Source organism: Lampetra fluviatilis, chromosome 71 (genome assembly GCF_964198595.1).
Source record: "Lampetra fluviatilis chromosome 71, kcLamFluv1.1, whole genome shotgun sequence".
NCBI classification, from domain to species: Eukaryota; Metazoa; Chordata; class Hyperoartia; order Petromyzontiformes; family Petromyzontidae; genus Lampetra; species Lampetra fluviatilis.
The window spans coordinates 5,421,918-5,439,727 of NC_136345.1; the positions used below are offsets into that span (position 1 = coordinate 5,421,918).

Below are 17,810 nucleotides of genomic sequence, written 5' to 3' on the forward strand. Positions count from 1 at the left end.
CACCACTCTCACCAACTAGCACCACCACTCTCACCAACTAGCACCACCACTCTCACCAACTAGCACCACCACTCTCACTAACTAGCACCACTACTCTCACCAACTAGCACCACTCTCACTAACTAGCACCACCACTATCACCAACTAGCACCACCACTATCACCAACTAGCACCACCACTATCACCAACTAGCACCACTCTCACCAACTAGCACCACCACTCTCACCAACTAGCACCACCACTCTCACTAACTAGCACCACCACTCTCACCAACTAGCACCACCACTCTCACCAACTAGCACCACCACTCTCACTAACTAGCACCACCACTCTCACTAACTAGCACCACCACTCTCACCAACTAGCACCACCACTATCACCAACTAGCACCACCACTCTCACCAACTAGCACCACCACTCTCACTAACTAGCTCCACCACTCTCACTAACTAGCACCACCACTCTCACCAACTAGCACCACCACTCTCACCAACTAGCACCACCACTCTCACCAACTAGCACCACCACTCTCACCAACTAGCACCACTACTCTCACTAACTAGCACCACTCTCACTAACTAGCACCACCACTATCACCAACTAGCACCACCACTCTCACCAACTAGCACCACCACTATCACTAACTAGCACCACCACTCTCACTAACTAGCACCACCACTATCACCAACTAGCACCACCACTCTCACCAACTAGCACCACCACTCTCACCAACTAGCACCACCACTCTCACCAACTAGCACCACCACTCTCACCAACTAGCACCACCACTCTCACTAACTAGCACCACCACTCTCACCAACTAGCACCACCACTATCACCAACTAGCACCACTACTCTCACTAACTAGCACCACTACTCTCACTAACTAGCACCACCACTCTCACCAACTAGCACCACCACTATCACCAACTAGCACCACCACTCTCACCAACTAGCACCACCACTCTCACTAACTAGCACCACCACTCTCACTAACTAGCACCACCACTCTCACCAACTAGCACCACCACTATCACCAACTAGCACCACCACTCTCACTAACTAGCACCACTATCACCAACTAGCACCACCACTCTCACCAACTAGCACCACCACTCTCACTAACTAGCACCACCACTCTCACCAACTAGCACCACCACTCTCACCAACTAGCACCACCACTCTCACCAACTAGCACCACCACTCTCACTAACTAGCACCACCACTCTCACCAACTAGCACCACCACTCTCACCAACTAGCACCACCACTCTCACCAACTAGCACCACCACTCTCACCAACTAGCACCACCACTCTCACTAACTAGCACCACTACTCTCACCAACTAGCACCACCACTCTCACCAACTAGCACCACCACTCTCACCAACTAGCACCACCACTCTCACCAACTAGCACCACCACTCTCACTAACTAGCACCACCACTCTCACCAACTAGCACCACCACTCTCACCAACTAGCACCACCACTCTCACTAACTAGCACCACCACTCTCACCAACTAGCACCACCACTCTCACTAACTAGCACCACCACTCTCACCAACTAGCACCACCACTCTCACCAACTAGCACCACCACTCTCACTAACTAGCACCACCACTCTCACCAACTAGCACCACCACTTTCACTAACTAGCACCACCACTCTCACCAACTAGCACCACCACTCTCACTAACTAGCACCACCACTCTCACCAACTAGCACCACCACTCTCACTAACTAGCACCACCACTCTCACCAACTAGCACCACCACTCTCACCAACTAGCACCACCACTCTCACTAACTAGCACCACCACTCTCACTAACTAGCACCACCACTCTCACTAACTAGCACCACCACTCTCACCAACTAGCACCACCACTCTCACCAACTAGCACCACCACTCTCACCAACTAGCACCACCACTCTCACCAACTAGCACCACCACTATCACTAACTAGCACCACCACTCTCACCAACTAGCACCACCACTCTCACCAACTAGCACCACTATCACCAACTAGCACCACCACTCTCACCAACTAGCACCACCACTCTCACTAACTAGCACCACCACTATCACCAACTAGCACCACCACTATCACCAACTAGCACCACCACTCTCACCAACTAGCACCACCACTCTCACTAACTAGCACCACCACTATCACCAACTAGCACCACCACTCTCACCAACTAGCACCACCACTCTCACCAACTAGCACCACTACTCTCACCAACTAGCACCACCACTCTCACTAACTAGCACCACCACTCTCACCAACTAGCAACACCACTATCACCAACTAGCACCACCACTCTCACCAACTAGCACCACCACTCTCACTAACTAGCACCACCACTCTCACCAACTAGCACCACCACTCTCACTAACTAGCACCACCACTCTCACTAACTAGCACCACCACTCTCACCAACTAGCACCACTACTCTCACCAACTAGCACCACCACTCCCACTAACTAGCACCACCACTCCCACCAACTAGCACCACCACTCTCACCAACTAGCACCACCACTCTCACTAACTAGCACCACCACTCTCACCAACTAGCACCACCACTCTCACCAACTAGCACCACCACTCTCACCAACTAGCACCACCACTCTCACCAACTAGCACCACCACTCTCACTAACTAGCACCACCACTCTCACCAACTAGCACCACCACTCTCACCAACTAGCACCACCACTCTCACTAACTAGCACCACCACTCTCACTAACTAGCACCACCACTCTCACCAACTAGCACCACCACTCTCACCAACTAGCACCACCACTCTCACCAACTAGCACCACCACTCTCACTAACTAGCACCACCACTCTCACCAACTAGCACCACCACTCTCACTAACTAGCACCACCACTCTCACTAACTAGCACCACCACTCTCACCAACTAGCACCACCACTCTCACTAACTAGCACCACCACTCTCACCAACTAGCACCACCACTCTCACTAACTAGCACCACCACTCTCACCAACTAGCACCACCACTCTCACCAACTAGCACCACCACTATCACTAACTAGCACCACCACTCTCACCAACTAGCACCACCACTCTCACCAACTAGCACCACCACTATCACTAACTAGCACCACCACTCTCACCAACTAGCACCACTCTCACTAACTAGCACCACCACTATCACCAACTAGCACCACCACTATCACCAACTATCACCACCACTCTCACCAACTAGCACCACCACTATCACTAACTAGCACCACCACTCTCACTAACTAGCACCACTCTCACCAACTAGCACCACCACTCTCACTAACTAGCACCACCACTCTCACCACCACTACCACCACCACCACTGTCACCACCACTACCACCACCACCACTAGCATCACCACTGTCACCACTACCACCACCACCACCGCCATCACCACCACCACTGTCACCACCACCACTACCACCACCACCACTGTCAGCACCACCACTGTCACCACCACTGTCACCACCACCACTACCACCACCACTATCACCACCACCACTACCACCGTCACCACCACCACCACTACCACCACCACTACCACCACAACCACCACCACAACCACCACTACCACCACCACCACTACCACCACCACCACTACCACCGCCATCACCACCACCACCACTACCACCGTCACCACCACCACTGTCATCACCACCACTACCACCACCACCACCACCACTGTCACCACCACCACCACCGTCACCACCACTACCACCGTCACCACCACCACTGTCATCACCACCACCACCACTACCACCACCACCACTGTCACCACCACCACCACCACCACCGTCACCACCGTGACCCTGACTCTGCTTGTGTCTGCACAGGGTGCTCTACCTGAGCTCCACACTCACCATCGCTTTCTCCACCGCAGGTACCCAGACACCCCCACTCCTGTGACCCCCCCCGTGACCCCCGCGACCCCCCCGTGACCCCCGTGACCCCCTGTGACCCGTCACCCCCCCATGACCCCCGCGACCCCCCTATGACCCCCCATGACCCCCCATGACCCCCCCCTGACCCCCCCTGTGACCCCCCTGTGACCCCCTGTGACCCCCTGCGACCCCCCGTGATCCCCCTATGACCCCCGTGACCCCCTGTGTGACCCCCCTTGTGACCCCCCGTGACCCCCTATGACCCTCCGTGACCCCCCGTGGCCTCCTATGACCCCCCTTCTGACCCCCTGTGTGACCCCCCCATGACCCTCCTGTGACCCCTTATGACCCCCCCCCCCCCCCCGTGACCCCCTGTGTGACCCCCCACCACCCAGAGTCTGCGTGGATCTTGTTTCCCGCGGTGTCCACGCTGGCCGTGTCCGGGGTGCTGATGCTGATCTCAAACATGCAGGTGACGTCATCACCATCATCATCACCATCATCAGCACCATCATCATCAGCATCACCAGCATCATCAGCATCACCAGCATCATCATCACCATCATCATCATCACCACCATCACCACCATCATCATCAGCATCACCAGCATCATCAGCATCACCAGCATCACCAGCATCATCATCATCATCACCACCATCACCACCATCATCATCAGCATCACCAGCATCATCAGCATCACCAGCATCACCAGCATCACCAGCATCATCATCATCATCACCACCATCACCACCATCATCATCAGCATCACCAGCACTACCAGCATCATCATCACCATCATCATCATCACCATCATCATCACCACCATCACCACCATCATCATCAGCATCACCAGCACTACCAGCATCACCACCATCACCACCACCACCACCACCATCACCAGCACCATCATTATCACCATCACCAGCATCATCACCACCACCATCATCATCAGCACTACCAGCACCACCAGCACTACCATCACCACCACCACCACCACCATCATCAGCACCACCAGCACCAGCACCATCACCATCATCACCATCACCGCCTGACCACCACTATCACCATCATCACCATCACCGCCTGCCCACCACTATCACCATCATCACCATCACCGCCTGACCACCACTATCACCATCATCACCATCACCGCCTGACCACCACTATCACCATCACCGCCTGACCACCACTATCACCATCATCACCATCACCGCCTGACCACCACTATCACCATCATCACCATCACCGCCTGACCACCACTATCACCATCATCACCATCACCACCACAATCATCATCACCACCATCATCACCACCAGACCACCACCATCTGTGTCTGTGTGTGTCTGTGTATGTCTGTGTGTGTGTCTGTGTGTGTGTCTGTGTGTATGTGTGTGTATCTATGTGTGTGTGTCTGTGTGTGTGCATGTGTGTGTGTGTCTGTGTGTGTGTGTATGTGTGTATGTATGTCTGTGTATGTGTCTGTGTGTGTGTCTGTGTGTGTGTGTGTGTCTGTGTGTGTGTGTGTCTGTGTGTGTGTCTGTGTGTGTGTGTGTGTCTGTGTGTGTGTGTGTCTGTGTGTGTGTGTCTGTGTGTGTGTGTATTTATGTGTATGTGTGTCTTGTCTGTGTGTGTGTCTGTGTGTGTGTGTCTGTGTGTGTGTGTATGTGTGTGTGTCTGTGTGTGTGTGTCTGTGTGTGTGTATGTGTGTGTATGTCTGTGTGTATGTGTGTGTGTATGTGTGTGTGTATGTGTGTATGTCTGTGTGTGTATGTGTGTGTGTATATATGTGTGTGTGTGTATGTCTGTGTGTGTGTGTGTCTGTGTATGTGTCTGTGTGTGTGTCTGTGTGTATCTGTGTGTGTCTGTGTATGTGTATCTATGTGTGTGTCTGTGTGTGTGTGTGTATGTATGTGTGTGTCTGTGTGTATCTGTGTGTGTCTGTATGTGTGTGTGTGTGTCTGTGTGTGTCTGTATGTATGTGTGTGTATGTGTGTGTGTCTGTGTATGTGTGTGTGTGTGTGTGTCTGTGTATGTGTCTGTATGTGTGTGTGTGTGTGTATGTGTGTGTCTGTATGTATGTGTGTGTGTATGTGTGTGTATGTATGTGTGTGTTTCTGTGTATGTGTCTGTATGTATTTCTGTGTGTGTGTGTGTATGTAAGGTCCTGGCAAGGATTATTCAACATCGCCTTGCTAGGCATGCTGAGGAGAGGCTTGCGGAGCCCCAATGTGGTTTCAGGAAAGGGCGGTCCTGCACAGATGCCATATTTTCTGTCCGTCTGCTACAGCAGAGGTGTAGGGAATTCCAAAAAGACCTACATCTCTGCTTTATTGACCTGGTCAAGGCCTATGATACCATCAGTAGGACTGGGCTCTGGGTTGTTCTTCGTGCTTTCGGAGTCCCTGACCCTCTGCTCACGATCATTAAGGACCTTCATGATGGTGAGCGGGCCCGGGTAAAACTACGTGGCCAGGAGTCGGAGCCTTTCCCTGTACACCTTGGGGTGCGACAGGGATGTCCTCTGGCTCCCACATTATTTAACATCTATTTCGACTGCGTAGTTCGTGAAGCCTTCAATAGCTGTACCGGGGGAATTACCATTTGGTACAGATATAATGGGAGGCTGATCGACGCCCGGGTGCGATCAAGGGATGGCTCCCTATTGGTCAACCACGTTATGTATGCCGATGATTTGGTAATAGCTGCTCATTCAGAAGAGGAGTTGGAGACGCTGCTGCTGAGGCTGGAGTGTGCCACTAAGAGGTGGGGCCTTACCATCAGCCCCACCAAAACTAAGCACCTGCCTGGGTATTTTGTACCATCGGGCACTCCGCCCCCACAACTCCCAATCGGTGATGGGGCAGTTGTGGAGAGAGTAGAGAGTTTCCCATACCTGGGCAGTGTGCTCATGACCAGCTCCAGTTTATCAGCAGAGGTCTCACTCCGAATCAGTCGAGCGGCAATATCTTTTCATCGGTTGCGTAACGCTGTGTGGAAGCTACCTGGTCTGTCGCTCCGCACGAAGCTTCAGGTCTTCTCGGCCACGGTCATTCCCTCCCTTCTCTACGCTTGCGAAACGTGGACCCCCCTAGTGGAGCATCTTCGCCGGTTGGAAACATTTAGGCTGGCCTGCCTACGATCCATCCTGGGTTTGACCAGGCTGGATTGTGTGAGGAGCTCACAAGTCCTTGAAAGATCTGGGCAAAGTCCCATCAGTGAGCTCCTCCGGCAGGCAAGGCTGCGTTGGCTGGGTCATGTAGCCCGCATGCCCAGCCACCGCATGCCTAAACAGCTTTTGTTCGGCCGGATCGAGGGGGCTAAACGGGCGCGGCACGGGCTAGAGAAGAGATGGAGTGATGTGGTACAGGAGGACGTGGAGCTGAGTGGACTTGCCGATGACTGGTACCAGCGGTGTCAAGATCGGCCTCAGTGGAGGAGGCTCGTGAAGGACGCTACTGGGCAGTTGGAGGCAGTCGCCCTCCAACAACAACGGAGGGCGGAGGAGCGACGCTCACAACAACGAGCGGAGCGCCGGGTGGCTAAAGCACAGCAAGTTGGCACAGTAGGGGGCACAGGTGGTGCATCAGCCAGTCATCTCGGTCATCTCGGTCAGTCGTCCCGTGGCACCTGGGTCTGCCCCGTGACCTCCTGCCAGCGGGCGTTCGACACTTCACGTGGCCTCAAGGTGCACATGGCCTGGCACAAGCGTCGTGGTGACGTCACCGCCACTTAGTGGCGAATGGCGGTTGTTGTTGTGTGTCTGTGTGTATCTGTGTGTGTGTGTATGTGTGTGTCTGTATGTATGTATGTGTGTGTGTGTATGTGTGTGTCTGTATGTATGTGTGTGTGTGTGTCTGTGTATGTGTCTGTATGTATTTCTGTGTGTGTGTGTCTGTATGTATGTGTGTTTATGTCTGTGTGTGTGTATGTAGCTGTGTGTGTGTGTGTCTGTGTATGTGTCTGTATGTGTGTGTGTCTCTGTGTCTGTGTGTGTGTCTGTGTGTGTGTCTGTGTGTGTGTGTGTAGGTGGCGGTGTGTGTATGTAGCTATGTGTGTATGTGTGTATGTAGCTATGTGTGTATGTATGTATGTGTATCTATGTGTGTGTCTGTGTGTGTGTGTGTCTGTGTGTGTATGTGTGTGTGTGTAGGTGGCGGTGTGTGTATGTATCTATGTGTGTATGTGTGTATGTAGCTATGTGTGTGTGTGTGTATATCTATGTGTGTGTGTCTGTGTGTGTGTCTGTGTGTGTGTCTGTGTGTGTGTCTGTGTGTGTGTCTGTGTGTGTCTGTGTGTATCTATGTGTCTATGTGTGTGTCTGTGTGTGTGTCTGTGTGTGTGTGTCTGTGTCTGTGTGTGTGTCTGTGTGTGTGTCTGTGTGTGTGTCTGTGTGTGTGTCTGTGTGTGTGTCTGTGTGTGTGTCTGTGTGTGTGTCTGTGTGTGTGTCTGTGTGTGTATCTATGTGTCTGTGTGTGTCTGTGTGTGTGTAGGTGGCGGTGCTGTTTGGGCCGCACCAGGCCACCGTCATCTCTCTCTACAACGGAGCCTTCGACTCCTCCTCCTTCACCCTCATCATCGTCAAGGTGCTACTAGCAGCACTTGCCCCTACAGCCCTGCTGGAGGCTACCTGGGGGAGCTTTGTCTGTGTGTGCATCATAGGTGGTGCTACCCGCTACTAACAGCACTTGCCCCTACAGCCCTGCTAGAGGCTACCTGGGGGAGCTTTGTCTGTGTGTACATCATAGGTGGTGCTACTCACAGCACTTGCCCCTACATCCCTGCCGGAGGCTACCTGGGGGAGCTTTACCTCTAGCTGTGTGTACATCATGGGTGGTGCTACTCACAGCACTTGCCCCTACATCCCTGCCGGAGGCTACCTGGGGGAGCTTTGTCTGTGTGTGTACATCATAGGTGCTGCTACTCCCTACTACTAACAGCACTTGCCCCTAGAGCCTGCTAGAGGCTACCTGGGGGAGCTTTGTCTGTGTGTGTACATCATCGGTGGTGCTACTCGCAGCCCTTGCCCCTAGAGCCCTGCCGGAGGCTACCTGGGGGAGCTTTACCTCTAGCTGTGTGCGCTCCGCAGTGGGTGTGCGCCGTGGGGGTGCCGCTGCGATCGGCCTTCCTGGCCCTGGCCTCGTGCTCGGCACTCACCGCCGTGCTCACCGCACTGCTCACCACCACCACCACCACACCACCACCACTCACCACCATGCCACGGTTAGTACTCACCACTCACTCACCACCGTGCTCACCGCGCTGCTCACCACCACCACCACACCACCACTCACCACCACAGCACGGTTAGTACTCACCACTCACTCACCACCGTGCTCACCGCGCTGCTCACCACCACCACCACACCACCACTCACCACCACGCCACGGTTAGTACTCACCACTCACTCACCACTCACCACCACCACCACACCACCACTCACCACCACGCCACGGTTAGTACTCACCACTCACTCACCACTCACCACCACCACCACACCACCACTCACCACCACGCCACGGTTAGTACTCACCACTCACTCACCACTCACCACCACCACCACACCACCACTCACCACAGCACGGTTAGTACTCACCACTCACTCACCACTCACCACTCACTCACCACTCACTCAGCACTCACCACTCAGCACTCACCACTCACCACTCACTCACCACCACACCACCACTCACCACAGCACGGTTAGTACTCACCACTCACTCACCACTCACCACTCACTCACCACTCACTCAGCACTCACCACTCACTCAGCACTCACCACTCAGCACTCACCGCCGTGCTCACCGCACTGCTCACCACCACCACCACACCACCACTCACCACCACACGGTTAGTACTCACCACTCAGCACTCACCACTCACCACTCACTCGCCACTCACCACTCAGCACTCACCACCGTGCTCACCGCGCTGCTCACCACCACCACCACACCACCACTCACCACAGCACGGTTAGTACTCACCACTCACTCACCACTCAGCACCACTCAGCACTCACCACCGTGCTCACCGCGCTGCTCACCACCACCACACCACCACTCACCACCACACGGTTAGTACTCACCACCACTCACCACCCCACTCACCACTCAGCACCACCACCACTCACCACTCAGCACCACCACCACTCACCACCACTCACCACTCACCACTACCACCACCACTCACCACTCAGCACCACCACCACTCACCACCACTCACCACTCACCACTCACCACTACCACCACCACTCACCAATCATCACTCACCACTACCACCACCACTCACCACTCAGCACCACCACTCACCACTCACCACTACCACCACCACTCACCAATCATCACTCACCACTACCACCACCACTCACCACTCAGCACCACCACTCACCACTCACCACTACCACCACCACTCACCAATCATCACTCACCACTACCACCACCACTCACCACTCAGCACCACCACTCACCACTCACCACTACCACCACCACTCACCAATCATCACTCACCACTACCACCACCACTCACCACTCAGCACCACCACTCACCAATCATCACTCACCACTACCACCACCACTCACCACTCAGCACCACCACTCACCAATCATCACTCACCACTACCACCACCACTCACCACTCAGCACCACCACTCACCACTCACCACTACCACCACCACTCACCAATCATCACTCACCACTACCACCACCACTCACCACTCAGCACCACCACTCACCAATCATCACTCACCACTACCACCACCACTCACCACTCAGCACCACCACTCACCAATCATCACTCACCACTACCACTCACCACCACTCACCACTCACCACTACCACCACTCACCACCACTCACCACTCACCACTACCACCACCACTCACCACTCAGCACCACCACTCACCAATCATCACTCACCACTCAGCACCACCACTCACCACTCACCACTCACCACTACCACCACCACTCACCACTCAGCACCACCACTCACCAATCATCACTCACCACTACCACCACCACTCACCACTCAGCACCACCACTCACCAATCATCACTCACCACTACCACTCAGCAATCACCACCACTCACCACCACTCACACTACTACTATACACTACTACTACACATTATACACTACTACTACACATTATACACTACACTACTACTATACACTACACTACTACTATACACTACTACTATACATTATACACTACTACTATACATTATACACTACTACTATACATTATACACTACTACTATACATTATACACTACTACTATACATTATACACTACTACTATACATTATACACTACTACTATACATTATACACTACTACTATACATTATACACTACTACTATACATTATACACTACTACTATACATTATACACTACTACTATACATTATACACTACTACTATACATTATACACTACTACTATACATTATACACTACTACTATACATTATACACTACTACTATACATTATACACTACTACTATACATTATACACTACTACTATACATTATACACTACTACTATACATTATACATTACTACTACTATACACTACTACTATACATTATACACTACAACTATAAATTACTACTATACACTATACATTACTACTCACCATTATAAACTACTACTATACACTATACACTACACAACTCTATACACTCCTACTATACACTATACACTACTACTATACACTACACTACTACTATACACTACACTACTACTATACATTATACATTGCTACCACTATACACTACTACTATACACTATACACTACACAACTCTATACACTTCTACTATACACTACTACTATACACTATACACTACAACTACTACTGTTGAGATTCAACAAGGGAGGATGACCGACAATCTGCGAATGGGGTCTCTACTGAGGCAGGCTCACGGGCCGATCCAGCCCACGCCACCATCCGCGTACCAGGCGAGGTTGTAAACACCCGGGTGTGGTGGTGGTGGTGGGGGGTGGTGGTGGTGGTGGTGGGGGGTGGGGTGTGGTGGTGGGTGGTGGTGGTGGGTGGTGGGGGGTGGTGGTGGTGGTGGTGGGGGGTGGGGTGTGGTGGGTGGTGGTGGTGGGTGGTGGTGGTGGGTGGTGGTGGTGGGTGGTGGTGGGTGGTGGTGGGTGGTGGTGGGTGGTGGGTGGTGGTGGGTGGTGGTGGTGGTGGGTGGTGGTGAGTGGTGGTGGGTGGTGGTGGGTGGTGGTGGTGGGTGGTGGTGGGTGGTGGTGGATGGTGGGTGGTGGGTGGTGGTGGTGGTGGTGGTGGTAGTGGTGATGATGATGGTGGTGGGTGGTGATGGTGGTGGTGGTGGTTGGTGGTGGTGGTGATGGTGGTGGTGGGGGGTGGTGGTGGTGGTGGTGGTGGGGGGTGGTGGTGGTGGTGGTGGGGGGTGGGGTGTGGTGGTGGGTGGTGGTGGTGGGTGGTGGGGGGTGGTGGTGGTGGTGGTGGGGGGTGGGGTGTGGTGGGTGGTGGTGGTGGGTGGTGGTGGTGGGTGGTGGTGGTGGTGGGTGGTGGTGGGTGGTGGTGGGTGGTGGTGGGTGGTGGGTGGTGGTGGGTGGTGGTGGTGGTGGGTGGTGGTGAGTGGTGAGTGGTGGTGGGTGGTGGTGGGTGGTGGTGGTGGGTGGTGGTGGGTGGTGGTGGATGGTGGGTGGTGGGTGGTGGTGGTGGTGGTGGTGGTGATGATGATGGTGGTGGGTGGTGATGGTGGTGGTGGTGGGTGGTGGTGGTGGTGATGGTGGTGGTGGGGGGTGGTGGTGGTGGTGGTGATGGTAGTGGTGGTGGTGGTGATGGTGGTAGTGGGGGGTGGTGATGGTGGTGGGGGTGGTGATGGTGGTGGTGATGGTGGTGATGGTGGTGGTGATGGTGGTGATGGTGGTGGTGGGGGTGGTGGTGGTGGTGATGGTGGTGGTGATGGTGGTGGTGATGGTGGTGGTGGTGATGGTGGTGGTGGTGGTGATGGTGGTGGTGGTGGTGGTGGTGATGGTAGTGGTGGTGGTGGTGGTGATGGTGGTGGTGGTGGTGGGGGGTGGTGATAGTGATGGTGGGTGGTGGTGGTGGTGGTGGTGATGGTAGTGGTGGTGGTGGTGGTGGTGATGGTGGTGGTGGTGGTGATGGTGCTTTTCGTCGCCAGGTTTTGCTCCAGATGCCGCTGCCGTCACCGTCGCTGTGGTGGGGGGCGTGGCGGGCGCACAAAATGGCCGCCTCCGACGTCACCGCCGGAACAAAATGGCCACCCTTCCTGCGTGGAGGCTGAGGGCGGAGTGGCAGGTGTGTACACGTGTGTGTGTGTGTGTGCTTGTGTGTGTACACGTGTGTGTGTACACGCATATGTGTGTGTACATATGTGTGTGTGTGCACGTGTGTACATATGTGTGTGTACATATGTGTGTGTGTGCACGTGTGTACATATGTGTGTGTACATATGTGTGTGTGTGCACGTGTGTACATATGTGTGTGTACACTGTGTGTGTGTACACTGTGTGTGTGTACACTGTGTGTGTACGTGCGTGTGTGTACGTGCGTGTGTGTGTACACATGTGTGTGTGTACGTGCGTGTGTGTATGTGAGTGTGTGTTTGTGTACGTGTGTGTGTGTATGCTTGTGTGTGTGTATGCTTGTGTGTGTGTACACTGTGTGTGTGTGTGTACACTGTGTGTGTGTGTACTCGTGTACTCTGTGTGTGTGTGTGTGTACGTGTGTACTCTGTGTGTGTGTGTACACTATGTGTGTGTGTACTCATGTACTCTGTGTGTTTGTACATGTGTACTCTGTGTGTGTGTGTGTGTACTCGTGTACTCTGTGTGTGTGTGTACACTGTGTGTGTGTGTGTACACTGTGTGTGTGTGTGTACACTGTGTGTGTGTGTACTCGTGTACTCTGTGTGTGTGTGTATGTGTGTACTCTGTGTGTGTGTGTACACTATGTGTGTGTGTACTCATGTACTCTGTGTGTTTGTACATGTGTACTCTGTGTGTGTGTACTCGTGTACTCTGTGTGTGTGTACACTGTGTGTGTGTGTGTGTACACTGTGTGTACGTTTGTACACTGTGTGTGTGTACACTGTGTCTGTGTACACTGTGTGTGTGTACTCTGTGTGTGTGTGTACTGTGTGTGTGTGTACTCGTGTACTCTGTGTGTGTGAAGGTGCCCAAATATCCGTCTCCTCCCCCCCCCAAGCAGGCCCCAGCGCGTTGGCTACCCAGGAGGCCCTGCCGTTGATTCTGCAGGAAGTGAGGTCAGCGCCGGGGCAGGAAGTTAGCGGCATCAGACAGGAAGTGATGTCGCTGGCGGGGCAGGAAGTTTGCTCCGCCGGACAGGAAGTGACATCGTCAGCCGCGGGGCAGGAAGTCGGCCGTGCCGGACAGGAAGTGACATCGTCGGCCGCGGGGCAGGAAGTCGGCCGTGCCGGACAGGAAGTGACATCGTCGGCCGCAGGGCAGGAAGTCGGCCGCTCCGAGCAGGAAGTGATGTCGTCAGCGGGGCAGGAAATCGGCCGTACCAAGCAGGAAGTGACATCATTGGTGGCGCAGGAAGTCGGCCGCACCAAGCAGGAAGTGACATCGTCGACGGGGCAGGAAGTCGGCCGCCCCGAGCAGGAAGTGACATCGTCAGCCGCAGGGCAGGAAGTCGGCCGCCCCGAGCAGGAAGTGACATCAACGGCGCAGGAAGTCGTCCACGCCGGGCAGGAAGTGACGTCATCGCCGAGGGGGGCGGTGCCTCTGCGTGCGTGCCTGCTCTCGCCCGTGTTCGCGTCCCACGTGCTGTGGCTGTCGCTGATCCAGCTGCGGCAGTGCCTCTACGTGGGCTCGCTGCACGGAGCCCTCGCACAGCGCGCACACGGCGACACGGAGGCCGGTAACGCGCGGGGGGGGGGGGGGGGGACACGGGGGGGGGGGACACGGGGGGGGGGGACACGGGGGGGGGGGGGGGGGGGGACACGGGGGGGGGGGACACGGGGGGGGGGGGGACACGGGGGGGGGGGGGGCACGGGGACCCCCTCTTTGAGTCTTCGTAGGCGCTGCTTCTACTCGCTACTACTAGCAGCACTTGCCCCTACAGCCCTGCTAGAGGCTACCTGGGGGAGCTTTGTCTGTGTGTGCATCATAGGTGGTGCTACTCGCTAACAGCACTTGCCCCAGAGGTCGCAACCGGGTACCCGATACCCGTACCCTACCAGATACCCGTACCCTACCCGATACCCATTCCCTACCAGATACCCGTACCCTACCCGATACCCGTACCCTACCAGATACCCGTACCCTACCCGATACCCGTACCCTACCCGATACCCGTACCCTACCCGATACCCGATACCCGTACCCTACCCAAAACCCATTCCCTACCAGATACCCGTACCCTACCCGATACCCGTACCCTACCCGATACCCGTACCCTACCCGATACCCGTACCCTACCCGATACCCGTACCCTACCCGATACCCGGCTACCCGTACCCGGCCGGGTACGGGTACGGGTATCGGGTACGGGTAGGCCGTGAGTCACTGGTGAGTCGCCGTTTGTCACTCATTTCCCAACGTCTTGTCTCTTCTCACAATTCAAGTTCCTAGAATCAACCCACCCGCGCCTGCAACGTGGCTTCATCCCAGAGGTCGCAATCAGGTACCCGTACCCTACCCTACCCGTACCCGGCCAGGTATGGGTAGGGTACGGGTACGGCCGGGTACGGGTAGGGTACGGGTAGGATATGGGTACGGGTAGGGTACGGGTACGGGTAGGGTACGGGTACAGGTAGGGTACGGGTACGGGTAGGGTACGGGTACGGGTCGGGTACGGGTAGGGTACGGGTAGGGTATGGGTACGGGTAGGGTACGGGTAGGGTACGGGTAGGGTACGGGTAGGGTAGGGTACGGGTAGGGTACGGGTAGAGTACGGGTAGGGTACGGGTAGAGTACGGGTCGGGTACGGGTAGGGTACGGGTAGGGTATGGGTACGGGTAGGGTACGGGTAGGGTACGGGTAGGGTACGGGTAGGGTAGGGTACGGGTAGGGTACGGGTAGAGTACGGGTAGGGTACGGGTAGAGTACGGGTAGGGTACGGGTAGAGTACGGGTAGGGTACGGGTACGGCTAGGGTACGGGTAGGGTACGGGTCGGGTACGGGTACGGCCGGGTACGGGTAGGGTACGGGTAGGGGTAGGGTACGGGTAGGGTACGGGTCGGGTACGGGTACGGCCGGGTACGGGTAGGGTACGGGTAGGGGTAGGGTACGGGTAGGGTACGGGTACAGGTACCTGGTGCGGCCGGGTACGGGTAGGGTACGGGTAGGGTACGGGTACGGGTAGGGTACGGGTAGGGTACGGGTACAGGTACCTGGTGCGGCCGGGTATGGGTAGGGTACGGGTACGGGTAGGGTACGGGTAAGGTACGGGTAGGGTACGGGTAGGGTATGGGTCGGGTACGGGTACGGCTAGGGTACGGCTAGGGTACGGGTAGGGTACGGGTAGGGTACGGGTCAGGTACGGGTAGGGTACGGGTCGGGTACGGGTACGGCCGGGTACGGGTACGGGTAGGGTACGGGTAGGGTACGGGTAGGGTACGGGTACGGGTAGGGTACGGGTAGGGTACGGGTAGGGTACGGGTCGGGTAGGGGTAGGGTACGGGTACAGGTACCTGGTGCGGCCGGGTACGGGTAAGGAATCAAAACCCGTTTGCGACCTCTGACTTGCCCCTACAGTCTTGTTGCTGGCCTACACGGGTAGACCTCTTCGTTCTTGTGTCTTCGCAGTGGCCTGGTACCTGGATCTGTTTGCGTGGACTCAGCTCGCCGGACTGGCCTGCGCTCCGTGGAGCGGGATCATGATGGACCGCGCGAGACGCACGGACTCGCGCGTGGACTCGCGCACACGGGAACACACAGACTCACACAGAGACTCACACGGAGACTCGCTCAGAGACTCACGCAGAGACTCACATATAGACTCACACAGAGACTCGGGCAAAGACTCACGCAGAGACTCGCTCAGAGACTACCATATAGACTCACACAGAGACTCGGGCAAAGACTCACGCAGAGACTCGCTCAGAGACTCGGGCAAAGACTCACGCAGAGACTCACGCAGAGACTCACACAGAGACTCACTCAAAGACTCGCACAGAGACTCACACAGAGACTCACACAGAGACTCACACAGAGACTCACACAGAGACACACACAGAGACACACACAGAGACTCACACAGAGACTCACACACAGACTCACACAGAGACACACACAGAGACACACACAGAGACACACACAGAGACTCACACACAGACTCACACAGAGACTCACACAGAGACTCACTCAAAGACTCGCACAGAGACTCACACAGAGACTCACACACAGACTCACACAGAGACTCACACAGAGACTCACACACAGACTCACACAGAGACTCACTCAAAGACTCACACAGAGACTCGCACAGAGACTCACAAGCGTACAAAGGCCAGAAAACCGATGAACCCTTGCTCACCCCCGTGAGTGCTCTCACTGTGTGTGTGTGTGTGTACACTGTGTGTGTACACTGTATGTGTACACGTGTGTGTGTGTGTACACGTGTGTGTACACTGTGTGTGTACACGTGTGTGTGTGTGTACACGTGTGTGTGTGCACGTGTGTGTGTGTGTACACGTGTGTGTGTACACGTGTGTGTACACTGTGTGTGTACACGTGTGTGTGTGTGTACACGTGTGTGTACACTGTGTGTGTACACGTGTGTGTGTGTGTGTACACGTGTGTGTGTGCACGTGTGTGTGTGTGTACACGTGTGTGTGTACACGTGTGTGTGTGCACGTGTGTGTACACTGTGTGTGTACACGTGTGTGTGTGTGTGTGTACACACTGTGTGTGTGTGTACACGTGTGTGTGTGTACA

The 17,810-nt window shown here is 55.0% G+C and overlaps 2 protein-coding genes across 4 annotated transcripts in view; both read left to right on the forward strand.

Moving 5' to 3' along the window:
* Positions 1-11,873, forward strand: part of LOC144952956 (uncharacterized) — a 29,479-nt gene extending 17,606 nt beyond the window's left edge. Inside the window, exons 4-7 of the mRNA XM_078883442.1 lie at positions 4,311-4,387; positions 8,408-8,418; positions 9,004-9,063; positions 11,820-11,873. Of these exons, the coding sequence (XP_078739568.1) occupies positions 4,311-4,387; positions 8,408-8,418; positions 9,004-9,063; positions 11,820-11,873 (202 nt within the window). The remainder of the gene's footprint in view (positions 1-4,310; positions 4,388-8,407; positions 8,419-9,003; positions 9,064-11,819) is intronic.
* Positions 9,706-17,810, forward strand: part of LOC144952921 (uncharacterized) — a 15,299-nt gene continuing 7,194 nt past the window's right edge. Inside the window, exons 1-4 of one of the 3 annotated variants that reach the window (XM_078883398.1) lie at positions 9,706-9,764; positions 13,067-13,203; positions 14,113-14,790; positions 16,680-17,413. In XM_078883398.1, the coding sequence (XP_078739524.1) occupies positions 14,214-14,790; positions 16,680-17,413 (1,311 nt within the window). In that variant the 5' untranslated portion in view covers positions 9,706-9,764; positions 13,067-13,203; positions 14,113-14,213. Of the gene's footprint in view, positions 9,765-13,038; positions 13,204-14,112; positions 14,791-16,679; positions 17,414-17,810 lie in introns of those variants that run through there. The other 2 variants (XM_078883397.1, XM_078883396.1) reach the window with 2 other exon arrangements.